A 13,464-nucleotide genomic window follows, 5' to 3' on the forward strand; every position below is an offset into this window, starting at 1 on the left:
ATGCACCATGTTAGCCATTTGTGATAGTCTACGTCTGTCTAATTCACCCGCACCGCTAAGTCTCCAACATACCTTTGTCACTTTTCTACCAAACGTCTTCTGCATATTTGTAATATCTATGATACTCGCAGGCAGGTATGCCATCTTGACATTTTAGGCCGGTATTTTCACATGCCAGTACCAATAAGTTTCTCTCGCCGTCTCCCCATTCCCACCTTCCGCTTGAAATTTGTACGCCCACATGGCTTTGAAGGAAAGTGAATGTCAAGACATTTCACAAAGCAACAATCAACCTCCTGGTTATGAGTGCTGCCTGAAGCGAACTTTCTCTGCGTTTATTTTTTCCCCCTCCTGCTGCTTTTGTTCCTGCTTGTCAACACCTTTCACCACGCTTGTCGAAAATAGTGACATAGCATTGAAGATGGATACGAGACAAAGGGTTCAAGTCCTAATTATCCATACCCTTATTTTTCTTTTATTCTAAAGCAGTATACATACGAGTACATGTACCTATTTATTGTATGAATGTATGCATTTATAGTACTGTATGTATGTGTGGCTGCAAATTACAAGAAGCACGTGCCCGGCAAGACAGCGATGTGCACAGATAGACCCCTAGTGGTGCTTGCACCTCATGTATGTCTTCTTTTTTTTTTTTTTTTAATATTATTCAGAAGCGGATATTCAAGATTTGCTTTTTGCAGATACTGATGGCTTCATGGTTCGTTTGTCTGACTTTTGTGCAGGTAAGTGTGAGTTCATTTCCCTCTCAGTGACTGTGCAAATGGTTGTCTTTCTCTGTGTGTGCCCTTTTGCCCAGTCAATTGGGATAGGTTTCAGTTCTCTGTAAATCTGGAAAGGAAGAATATAGTTGAGGATGAGTAGGTGGGTGGTTCATTCTTACGTTGAAAATGCAGAATATAGCAACACTCATTACATTTTACATTGAAAAAGAAAATGTCTTTTGAATGAGACTGGCAGAGTATGTTGTCATAAATGCATTGTGTCTTTACAACCACAAGATGACAGCAAAGCTCGTGGGTTTGACAACTGATTGTGGAGTGATTGAATGAAATTGATTTCTCAAAATGATGCAAATCAAGCCCAAAATGCGAATCAAGTGTCATCAAAGCAAAGTCACCTTGACCAAATGCAAACATTAATGTAGGGTTTAAAATATCAATTTGACGTGTACCATTCGTGTAGTTTTGAAGTGTACCTTTGCCTTTAATTTTGTTGAAACTGTACCGACAATCAAAAAAACAATCAAAACCCCCACCCAACCATGTGCATCTGCAAGATTGTGCGCTTAATATAATAGTCTGTAAAGAATGTAAGAATGAAACTACCTTTATTTTTGTGATTGTAGTTTGCAGTAGCGTGCAGAATCATGCAGTTCTCTTTGATAATGCAAAAAGAGTGTCTCGTGTCTGTTACATTGGGCAAACTACTACGTTTGACCACTTGATGGCAGTGCAACTAAAGGGATGAAGACGCTCGATTTAATGCCGGCTTTGTGATGAAAACGTAGTCAAACAAGATATATGAACGTGCATTCACTAGTCGTCAATCAGAGAGATAAAGCAATATGTTATTTGTATGACACAAATACAAATGGCAGCCTATGTTTGCTTATTTAATAGAAAATGGAAGTCTTCATTACGGAATATATTTAAAGAAATGTTTTGTGTTTTTTAATTATTCTTATGAATCTTCTTCCTCATACTTGGACACACTTGCATGTGCATCTTTCTTGTTCATTGGAGCAGAATTCCATCAGGCAAAGCTGTGTTTGAAATACAACAGTAAACAGCACCGCAGAGCTTGCGCCAGTGTTGGGAAGAGTCTGCAGCCTGCTGGCCACATTTTCATGTTAAACACGCCAGTGTTTACTATGCCCATATGAATATTTTACACTGCAGCAGCAAGCAGTCTGATGACCTCGGCGTTGAGCAGAATTTCATTATTAGCATTCTGTGTCTATCTATTTTGATTGCTATGATGGGGTTTTATAAGTCAGGTAGGCAAAAAGATAAATGTTGATAATGTTATGTTAGCATCTGTAAATGAAAACTCTTGAAAGCATTGAAAGATTTGAGGCCATGAATAAATTCCTTATAATTATAATTGCAAATTCGCTCCGTTTTTCCATCGCTTTTTAACTCCAAGAGAAATCAAGGCAGCTAGAAATGTACGTCAATCCAGTCGAAGAACAGTTTTCACATGCTTCTGTGTTCTGCCAATCACACGTCACCTAACAAAAACAACTTAGCACAGCAGGGCATGTGAGTTTGACCTCTGAGGTCAGAGTCCTTTACCCTCAATGAATTTCAAATCCTTTATTTTGAAATCCCAGAACTGCTCTTGCAAAGTCAGCACTCATGTCCAATACTCCCTTTGCACGCTGCCTCTATGCGTTGATGGCCTCTGCTTCCATTTTCATTAGCATCTCCAGCACAATTGACCACAGACATATTGACATTGTCTAAATGCTTTGCTCTGCCACTTGAGTATTTTCATTTTTTCGTGGTAGCATTTTATTGTGGCACAGAGTGGTTTGGTTAACTGAAAACCTCGGTGTGCACTTGTGTCAATGTTTAGGGTAAATTAACTTTTCTCAAGTTCTTCCTGTCATCCCAAGTTAGACTCTGTGGCTGTCATTCAGTGGGGAACATGGGCAAGTAGTACAAGGTGTGTCAGTGAGATAGCGCAGAGTCAAAAGCCCTCGGCGCCGCGTCTGCATTAAGGTTAATTTGAACTGATTAGATGAAGCAGGAGGGGGTTGTTGCTGTGGGGAGGGAAAGCATTGTCATGCGTCTGGCTGCGAACTGGGATTTATAGTTTTTTTTTAAGTGTCATGTTGGAATTCCCGTTGGAAAATAACAGGTTGAATAGGTTCACTTTTTGATAGCTGGAGTGGCAAGTCTGTGAAGGAGCACTTATTCCTCCATTCTCCCCTAAATGTTGATTGTATTGAGTTCCATTTCTCAGTGCATTCCCTTGATGTATCTCCAGTGAAGTCATTTCAAGGTGAATCTTTCATTCTCTCAGCACATATTTCATTCCATTTTTCTTCTTTGATACCATGCCACAGTCTTGCTCTACATGCTTATTTTAAACCATGTTTATCTTGTGCACTCGCAACCTTAGAAGATCTAATTTTCCCTTTTGAGGTTGGTGGTCACTTCATAAACACATTACTAGAAAGTAGAACTTGAATTTCTCCAAGGTTAAACGTGTCCAAACAAACCTCGAACATGCCACATTGCCACACGTGCACTAAAATTCCCTCACCAAGCGATTGTTACCATAAACTCAAGAGTCTGCCAAAAAATAAGACTAGGAGATAATTTATGGTAATCCATCCAGCAGTTGTCAAGACGGTTCACAAAAGACTCAAACGTCTGCCTGTGGTGGCAGATGAATTTACTCTGGTGTGAAAAGTCTCACAATGACCATTTTCTTCTTTTATCATTTAGAAGCTGAAAGATTGGGCACAGCATGTTGGGACAAAATTATCATAAACAAATATGTCGATAAAATATCAATATTTTCAGCATGCATGGTAATGATTTCTTTTTATTTCTTCTTTTGGCTCAGTTAAACTGTTTTATTTTTAAGGGTTTGTTGTGGTAATTACACATGAATTAAAAATGAGAGAGAGAAAGTAAGCAATATAAGTCAATACAGATCTGCATTCAGTAAAATGCGCGCGAGAGAAAAATCCTCCAAGATGCTTGAAGAAACGATTAGCAGCTTGGATAAGCTGACAGGTCTTAAATCTGTTTGTGCTGCGACGCTGTATGGTGGAATTTTGCTCACGCCTGCTCAATTAGAATGATGGGGACAGATGGGAGTGGCAGGAAGAGGCACAAAGCACAACAAATTACCTGAAATTATCAATATCGGAGAAATACGAAACATGAACTGAACACACTAATAATAGTGTTCATTTGGCTTGCATTAGGCTTTGTTAGGCTAGGTTTTGTTAGCATGTTTTCAAGGACGGTGAATTGAACTGTTGTGAAATTTGTTTTCGATTGTCTCTGTGGTTACATATTTCAAGCCTTCTATGCAGCAGGACACAGATAACCTGTTTTTGTAAAAAGTCAAAATTATCATTTTGTTGAGGTAAAGTATTTTCGTTGGATAGTAATGATAAGAACCCACTTTGAATTTCTTAATCCAAAAGTTTGAGGATTACATCTCTTGCAATTTTAGAATATTTCTCGCTCTGGACTTTTTCGCACCAAGGAACTGTATATGTAATAGGATGGCAACTTTAAGCTGAATTTAAAATCTTCCTATCACGAGAAGAAATGAAATCTCACAGCTACAGGGTGGATTTGGGTGGTTCACTTGCATTAATGTTAACATGCATTAATGTGAAAATTGCATCAGCCGGGATTGAAAGTGTCTACATTTTCTTTCCAACGAGGCTGCCTGTAGTACGTATTAACTGCTCAGCATAAATTGTAGATATTGTAGGATGAAGTTCATCTTCACTTATTTGCAGGATGATGACATCCCTACGAATTTAACTTTTTTTTTTTTTTTTTACAAATATAAATGTTGCAATGTATCTTCATAAAAATACAAAGTAGGTTCTCCTGGATTTTTTTCTCACTTTCTCGTAATTGGTTTATTACCAAGTTTTACGTTCCTTTTTAATTGATTACAGGACATGAAGTCAACCCCTTTAAAATTGTTGATTTTATGATAATTACTTTCTTCAAGCAAAAATGTTTGGATTTTTCCATGCCATGGAGTGAGACTGCGGATTCTTACGTATATGAGCGCCTTTGCTTCCTGAGCAGAACACCATATTTTATGTATGTGGAAGGAATATCATTTTTTCCCCCTGAATAATCTAAGAATAGTCAGATTTTCAAGCTAGATATGCAGCGCGCCTCTCCTGGGAACGAATGCAAATGTGTTGGATAAATTCCTTTGTTTTTTTTGCAGTATTGAGAGTGCCATCTATTTTATATTTATGTTTCAGCTTCTTGCGTGTCTGTTTGACGCCCAAAACAAAAGCACTGAAGTGTTGAGAAGCTACTGGAAACGCTAACATCTTCTGTCGTCTTTATTTTTGTACATTGTTTTGCATCAAATAGCAAAAAAGGTCTTGTATATATTTTAAACTTTCATTTAAAAAAAAAAACTCAGTATCTTGGCATTGGATATTTGTGAGATTTTTGAAGGACTGAAATAAACGTTTCATATGTTGCAGAGCTAGTCATAAAGACAGCGCTTGCAATCAAGTTGGACCAAGGATATCGCATGGAATTCACAAACATTTATTTATTTATTTTTTACTTGTTTTTATTTTTCAGTCATGTAGTGCTTTTATGGATACCCTTGGGGCCATTTGACGGACAGTCAAAGCTGGAGAAGCACCCTGCAGACTAGAGCCTGTTAGGTGGCCATCTGAGCCAGCTCAACAATTGCGTTAGCTTCCCGAAGGCCTCAGGGACTTTGTTGTTGATGCTTGGGTCGCTCAGGACAGCTAACCACTTGGGTGGGAGCTGAGCAGCCTGTTGGGGATCATGTGTGCAGTGCTTAACAACATCGCTTGTGGTTGTTTGGCATTGTGGAAACTTCCAGGTACTAGGTGTGGCCTTGTGGTCCCTTTGTCTCTGTCTACTCCAAGCTAAGTACTGTATGCTCGCTGCTCTTCACACTGTCACACACACACACCATCTGTCTCCTCAAGCGCTCCTGGCTTGAATAAACATCGTCATAAGTAGGTAATGGCCCAGACACAACTCCTGACCTTGACATTGTCTCCTACGTGTGATCAACACCGAGAGAGCAAGTGTGAGAGAGCTACATCAGATTGATGAGAGAAGTCAGGAGCCCTTTTGAGTTTGGCTTGTGTTTGAGGCAGCATCCCACGTTGCCTGGAAACCTGTCCACGGGTGATGAAAGATGAGGGAGTCTTATCTTGATGCAAATCAAATCACATCACTCAATACGAGACATGGGCTACACCATTTCTTATTTCAACCCAATGTTGGAAATTAAATGCCATCATGCATTCATAATTCCGACATGGAATTTTCATCTGGATTCATACATTTTAATGCAAAATTAAACCTTACTAGAGTGCACGTTGCTTGTTTTCAGTCAAACATAAGGGAGGTATTTGTGGCTCAAGCAAAGATGTCCCACATTGTCGTCAGTCAAGCGCTGCAGTGAGCACATATATTTATCATAAGATTTACATGTATACAATAGCTAAATCCAATATAATTAATACGAATGAAACAACATTGTAATCTCAGCTGAGTATGACGAGTGCAGATTTTTCCTCAAATGTCTGTAAGCCTCATCATAATGATGGCGGAAGACGTGTGGGAGTGGAAGACGATCAAGTGCTTATAATAACAACTCATAATACTGCAGAGCACTGGGTAGTTGGCACAATTAACATAAAGAAGTTTCCTCTTCATATTATTAAGATTCTCTTGGATTGATTTGGTGAGTCTTTATTTCTTTAGAAGCCAATTTATCATTCTCTCTTCTTGCATCACTGAAGAAAAAGACAAGATGAGCTTTGGGTTAAGGTCAGATAGAAGCGCCTTGCATACATTGACATTATTTTGCTTTAGTGCAGATCATGCCACTTAGCTGCACTTGAGATCTTGCAAAGGCGTGGACAATTCTGCTCAAAAGCCATTGAGTGCAAAGAGGCTTCCACCACATCACAACGTGAGCTGTCACCATAAGAACAATCAAAATGGGGAACGCTGTTGAACACATCGTTCCTTGATGAGTGAGATTGCTCCAATTTTAAAGACTGTATTCACTTTCCACCCTTAGCCACATGCATGACTCAATTTAGCTATTGTCTGTAATTGTTATTCGACCCACTGCCATGAACACTGTGCCAAAAATGCTTTAATGTCAGCTTCTGGATCAATAGCAGCTCATACAGCCATTCTTAAAGCTGGCTTTTGTATCATCATTGACAATATTGAGCGATATTGACAACCAGCACCTTGGGCAGTGGGAAAGACTCACCTGCCATTTCTTTTTGCTATACACTCTTAATGACTCTTGCTAGCAATATATTAAATCAGCAGTGTGTGAAGCCAAAGATTTATTTCACCTTGCTTATTTTGCTTAACCGACTGTGTGATTTGATTTTTCGTTTATAAATTAGTATTGGACTACTGAGAAAAGCTGTTACTCCAAGACCCCCTCCCCCGCCCCTTGTATACTGCGCTGCACAAAATATTGTACTTTCCAAAAGCCACCTAGCTAAGACTTCTATGTAAACACAAGGGGGGGAAAGCAGTAAACAAACTCATACGAGTTGGACGTGTTTCATTTCTTATTCACTTGGTTCCATTCTCCGTTTTTTGTTTTTTTTTCTGCTCTCCCAAAGCATCAGCGTGGAGAAGGAGGGGCTGTGCGAGCTGCTACGCGCGGTGCCCCTTCTCCTGCATAACCCCAACAGCGCTTCTCATCCCACAACTTGTCCCGCATGGCCAAGGTTGCGCTTCCCCGTCTCGAGAGCCGCTAAAAAAAAGTCCCGGTGGTTGAGAAGAATGTGTTCAGAGCCGGTCGGATCCGCCTTAAAGTGTAGCGCGCGGGGCGTCGCTGGTGTTGTTTGCAGTTGGTGACTGCAGAAAGAACACCAACGTGTCCACAGACCGCCGCTCACCGGTGCGCTTTTATGGAGAAGATGAATGTGAACGAGAGCGCTGCTGTTTTTTTCTTCCCTCGCTGAACCGAGTGTCTTGATGGCTAACTTGAAACGGTAGACATTTCAAAGTCACAAAGGTGAAGACAGGATTGATTGATGAATTGATCGCTTTTTTTCCGCTTGAGGAGAAGGAATTCATGCGCCGCTAGCTGAAGGGGTCAATATGCCAGAATGGGTCCTATACAATATTTGGTTCTCTGTGGACTTTTATACGCCAAAATGAGCAACGGTAAGACCAAAATTATTCCATTTGATTTGTATAATCGTTTGTCTCAAATGTATTGTTATTAATACTCCATTATGTGTATGGAGCCATTACAAATAAATCATGTTTTACGTGGATGGCATTTTTCTCATCACACGCGCTAAATTATATACCGTGCACACAAATGTGTCGGATCAGCTATTATATGCATATTTTTTTACCATAATGGTTTGTTGTGTGCGCTGGTAAAACTTGAATGATGACTTCATGGAACATTTTCACTCACTTTTTGCCATTACAAAGTGCTACAAATAAGGTCATGATTCAAATTATGCGCAGCTTTCCCCAATATTGCCTTGCATGGGTCATTACTGTATTATGTGACTCAACAATTCATTTGCACAGGCAGATGATAGAGTTTATGTCCTGCAGTAATAACGGCTAATGTGCTGTGGAGAAGGTGCTTAGTTTGAAAACTGTCCCCTTGAGAATTTATATCTACAGGTTACTCATAAAGTAAAAGGGCATTCTGGACTCCCAGAGTTTGGATTATGGACTTCTTCCTGGGTTCTACAAGTCTCCCCCTCGTCCACTGTGTGTTTGCTATTTCACGACTGATTAAATTCAGATGACACAGTTTGTGAATATGTACATAATAAAGTCATGACAATATGGTAATTTCTAACTAGCATCAACTTGAGAGTGACTCATCGGAACTGTATTGCTATGTAGAGTTGACGCCACCTCTATTTGAAAGTATCCCCAACAAGATTGCGACCCAGCATTTCAGCACCACGGATAGGTCCCGACAGTAGCCTAACGGAAAATCTGAGTTTGAATGAGAAAAAATGCGGTACTTGTGGACTGCAATGAGAGAATATTGCTTGCTCAAGTTTGGGTAACATTCCATCACCACAAATTATTGATGTTTTGATGGCTCCACTGCTTTCCTTGAGTTTGTACTCATGGCTTTACAAAATGGAATTGTACTGTGCCTTTTCAGCCCTGGAAGAGCTACAAAGAGTTCACTTTAATTCCAATAAATTATCTCTTTGAGGTGCATCAGTGTAGGTTGTAGCTTGAAGGACAGAAATTGCATTCTTCTGCACCCCTACTTCCGACAAGTAAACAAGCTAAATGCACCAACCGACTGAAAAAACGGATGCAAAAAGGTTCAGTAATAACATGAACCTTCGGTTTACCTTCAGACAAACTAATATGGCAGCAACGGATATTAGATTGCATTTCCGAGGTACACATTCATCTCCTAAAAGGAATTACATCACATTACAGATATACAAGAGCTTGCAAAGAATGACGGAGAGGCTTGCTGAGATTACTCTCCTTTAAAATGAGACGTGTACTGATCCCATCTGTAAATGAATGAATCAAAATGGGTCACATTCCGACAAAGACACAATTAACCAACTTTCAAAGTAGAGTGCAACTGCCAAAGTTGAACACAATGACAAATGACAATAGTGTAAAAAAGTCATATCATTGGTGAGGATTAAGTGTAACAATAAGTGTTACTACCTTAAAATAATTTAACAGACTCCAGCTATTAATTAATAACAAGCATCACAGCTAGCTGGCAAGCAAATGTTGTCTGTTTGTGTCACGTCACACATGATGTCAGTAATGATAGTGTGCTTGTATTTGATTGGATGCCTTTGTTGCCCAGCAACCATTAACCAGACCAACGTTTGCAGAGATTCAACAAGAACTACTTATGTACTATTTTCCTAAAGGTCCTTTGAATCATACTCTTGTTTACGTCATGAATACAATAATGGTCATGACGCGTTCACATATTCAAACGGAATGCTTCAACATTTTGGTCACCTGAGCTACTTGATCAAATAAATAACGCTATTGAATGATGACAGACAGAATGTAATGTTTCCTTGTGAAGACAGTCCATAATAGTCATATGCAGGATGCTGAATGTTGCAACATATCCATCAAGGACAAAACAAAGTAGGCGAAGGCATACCTCGCTATTGTTACAGTACAAAGTGAACCATCTGATGTACGGCTCGCTCTCTGTTGTACACTCACAGTGACAACATCTTTGATGATGCCAGCGTTTGATAGAACCCGTTAATGAAAAAGTTAATGAGACGTAATGACTTCTCAGTTCCTGCACGTGATGGCAAACATTAAAGCCTGTGTGTGAGAAAACTGCGCAGCCAAAAAGACCCCGATGCTAATTAATTTGGCTCTCGAGGACAGGACCCAAATGATCATTTCTTCCATCTGCAATTGGATGTACAAATTGGTATACATTGATTTACAGTCAAATTCAATCGGGACTGGATTTAGATTGGATGTTTGAAGTTATCAATAAGGAAGATGTGACAGTGATGTGACACCATTGACTTCTAACGGAGTTTTGTGCTTTCTTCTGGCCCTCAAGGGTCTCGTCTTCGCCAGGAAGACGCCCCTCCCCGCATCGTGGAGCACCCCTCTGACCTGATTGTGTCCAAGGGGGAACCAGCCACTCTCAACTGCAAGGCAGAGGGCCGCCCAACCCCTACGGTGGAATGGTACAAGGACGGGGAGCCCGTCGAGACGGACCGCGACAACCCTCGCTCGCACCGCATGCTGCTGCCCAGGGGGTCCCTCTTCTTCCTACGCATTGTCCACGGGCGGAGGAGCAAGCCGGACGACGGCAGCTACGTGTGCGTTGCCCGCAACTATCTGGGGGAGGCTGTGAGCCGAAACGCATCTCTAGAAGTCGCGCGTAAGTCTGAGATTTCCTCTTACGCTTCTGGACTAGTGATGACCTGGCTAACACAGCGTGACAAGAGTGCAACATGAAAATAAATGACAGTATAATAGAATCATGCAACTTGAGGATGTGTTGGCACTCTGATCTAAAGAGGTAGATTTCACACTAAATTAAGCATAACATTTTGTGGCTTTGGGATCCATAGATTCCATCTGTCATAATATGTGCAATGTCACCTATTCACTGAACCTACAAGTGAGTGAGTGCATGTGAATGTGTGCTCAGCATGCGTGTGCATATGTGTTTGTGTGTGTGAATATGCTTTCACCCTGCAAGTGAGACCTGTTTGGATGACCTGTTTGAGTAATGTATGGGCAAAGCTGTGAATTGCTCCAGGGGAGGAGAGAGAGAAAAAGGAGCCTAGATTTTAACCCGGCAAACTCCCTTTCACTATTTGGATTTGGAAAGATGCATCGTGCTCGCAGCCAGCACTCTCCCTGTGTGGGAGAGGGGCTTGGGGCTATTCACATTTCCATTATGTGCTAAACTGAGCTGATTTCTTGCCATGAACAAGATGCACTCACGCTCAGATGCGCACACACTAACACCACAGATACTTGCTTGCACACATGAACACCCACACTTATTTCTCCTGCTCTCAATTTCTCATCTCACAGTGAAATGAAATAGGTGGGAGCGGGAAATTCCACTCAACCAGCATTGTCCTGACTGAGAATGTGATTTAACCACACTGCCGGTGACTGCTGATGAATCCAGGCTGCTCAGTCAGCTGGGTTTCAACTTACTGCCACCCATAACAGGTCACGGTAGAAAACGGTGAGACCTATTGTGCATCAATCAAATGCAGTGTGTTCGCCAACCAGCCACAAAAACAATTGAGCAAAATCCTGCATCAAAAAAGGATGAACGATTGAATTGTGCTCCTGCTAAGATGAAGTCATACAGCTGGTTTTTTCACTGAGTTTATATTACATGACTGGAATATTGCTGGAAAAACCTTTTTATTTTTCTCTACACAAGTCCAACCTTTATGTTGTCATGACTTTTAGTTGGGGCACACACACACGCACACACACACACATGCACACGCACTCATGCACAGACATGCACTCACACACATTCACACACATGCACACATGCATACATACACACACACATACACACATGCACACAACTGAGAAAATGATTTTTAGTATAAGCAAAATTATCTGGCAACAGAACAAGAAAGATTTACTTGATGTACTTGACAAGATTTTGAAAAACAAGAAAATGATACTAGGCCCATATGTACAGCATTCTACAAACAAATTTGTAATTTCAAACTTACTAATTTCAACCCTAAGTAAAATATTTAAAATCTTAAAATAAAGGAAATCAACATGAAACCACATTTTAGGTTCTTTGTTGTTGGACAGTCATCTTGTTTGAAGCTTCATAGTAATTGAAATTTGCTTTTAATACTCATTAACAAGACTATAAGATCAAATAATATAATCAAGTAATAAGTATCTTGAAACAAGCAGAATGATCTTGCCTGACAATTTTATTTCAAGTAAAAATAACAACACAGCAAAATAAGCTTTTAGCTTGAATTTAAGAAATCATATCTTACTTAAGAGTTCCCTTTTTACAGTGTATATGTGAGTCTAGCATGCAGTAAATGATGTTTTTGTACTCAACAGTGCATCCTTTTCATATGGCAATATGGAATGGCACTTGAAGAAAATGGATAATCTTCCAAAGAAAGAAGCCAGAGAATCAGGATTTTACTCCTCTGATCCCTTTCAATGAATAGAAGCCAACTCTAGGCACGACTGCTATGTAATGGCTGAGACATTTTGTGGAGATTTCCTGGTTCTGCTCTAAAGCTAATTCACATTTGAAATTCAAAATATCAGTTAATCACCACATACCGTGCCTTGTCTGCCTACACAAGCTTCCAGTATTTTGCATGTTAGTTTTAGACTGTAAAGGGGCTTTCAGTATTGGATGAAATTTACAGGATGTAAATCCAAATCATGTTTGTTTTAACACAATCTGGAATTATGTAGCATATCCTAATGAATCATTTATGAGGCTTGGCTAACGTGTGTTAATGAATACATTTATAGTGTTAGGTTTATTTTCCCAAGAACATATTGTGAGAAGAAGTGGAGTGAAACCTTTTTCTCCCGCATGACAGATAAAGGCCTGAGTGCCCACATCCCCAGTGGACATTAATTTTCAAGCATCTGCTGATGACTATGTGGGAATTTAATTGTCATCTTTCATCAGGACGGATATGAGTGGATGGTAAAGCCCGTCAGTTTTGTTGCCGTAGTTTTAATAGATGTGTGTCAACACCTAGACATTGGAGGCTGCAGTACAATGTGAGAAATAAAAGTTGTATTCCAGGCATCATCTATTTTACGCGCTAAGGCTTGTCATAAATGACCTTGACCTCTGCTTGTGTTGCGTCTTTCCTGCCGCGTCTCATTCTCTTGCTATGATTCCTTGTCACTGCGTTCTCTTCAGCGTTGAGCATTCCTTTGAGTCGTTCAGTGCCGCGGACTGTGCAGTAAACAACATTAGCCTAATTGGCATAATCTGAGAGTCAACGCCATGCTTTCCCCAGGCATGAAATGGTGTTCGCGCACAAAACGCCTCGCATGGATGGAATCATTTAGGCCCACCTCCGTGCAGTATTTGTGCTTTAGAGCTGGCACACACCATGTGGGCGGTGGATTACAAAGTATTTCTGTTTGGTCTAGATTCCAATAGTCAAGCCAGACTTCAAGGCGGATGGGGATT

At 40.4% G+C, this 13,464-nt stretch overlaps 1 protein-coding gene across 2 annotated transcripts in view; it reads left to right on the forward strand.

Annotated features, from left to right (window-relative positions):
• The first annotated feature begins 7,431 nt into the window (after positions 1–7,431).
• The window catches only part of LOC119133637 (roundabout homolog 2-like), a 48,666-nt gene continuing 42,633 nt past the window's right edge, over positions 7,432–13,464 (forward strand). Inside the window, exons 1-2 of one of the 2 annotated variants that reach the window (XM_037269653.1) lie at positions 7,432–7,943; positions 10,339–10,665. In XM_037269653.1, coding sequence (XP_037125548.1) covers positions 7,886–7,943; positions 10,339–10,665 — 385 coding nt within the window. In that variant the 5' untranslated portion in view covers positions 7,432–7,885. The remainder of the gene's footprint in view (positions 7,944–10,338; positions 10,666–13,464) is intronic. The other variant, XM_037269656.1, reaches the window with a different exon arrangement.

This window comes from Syngnathus acus, chromosome 14 (assembly GCF_901709675.1).
Source record: "Syngnathus acus chromosome 14, fSynAcu1.2, whole genome shotgun sequence".
NCBI classification, from domain to species: Eukaryota; Metazoa; Chordata; class Actinopteri; order Syngnathiformes; family Syngnathidae; genus Syngnathus; species Syngnathus acus.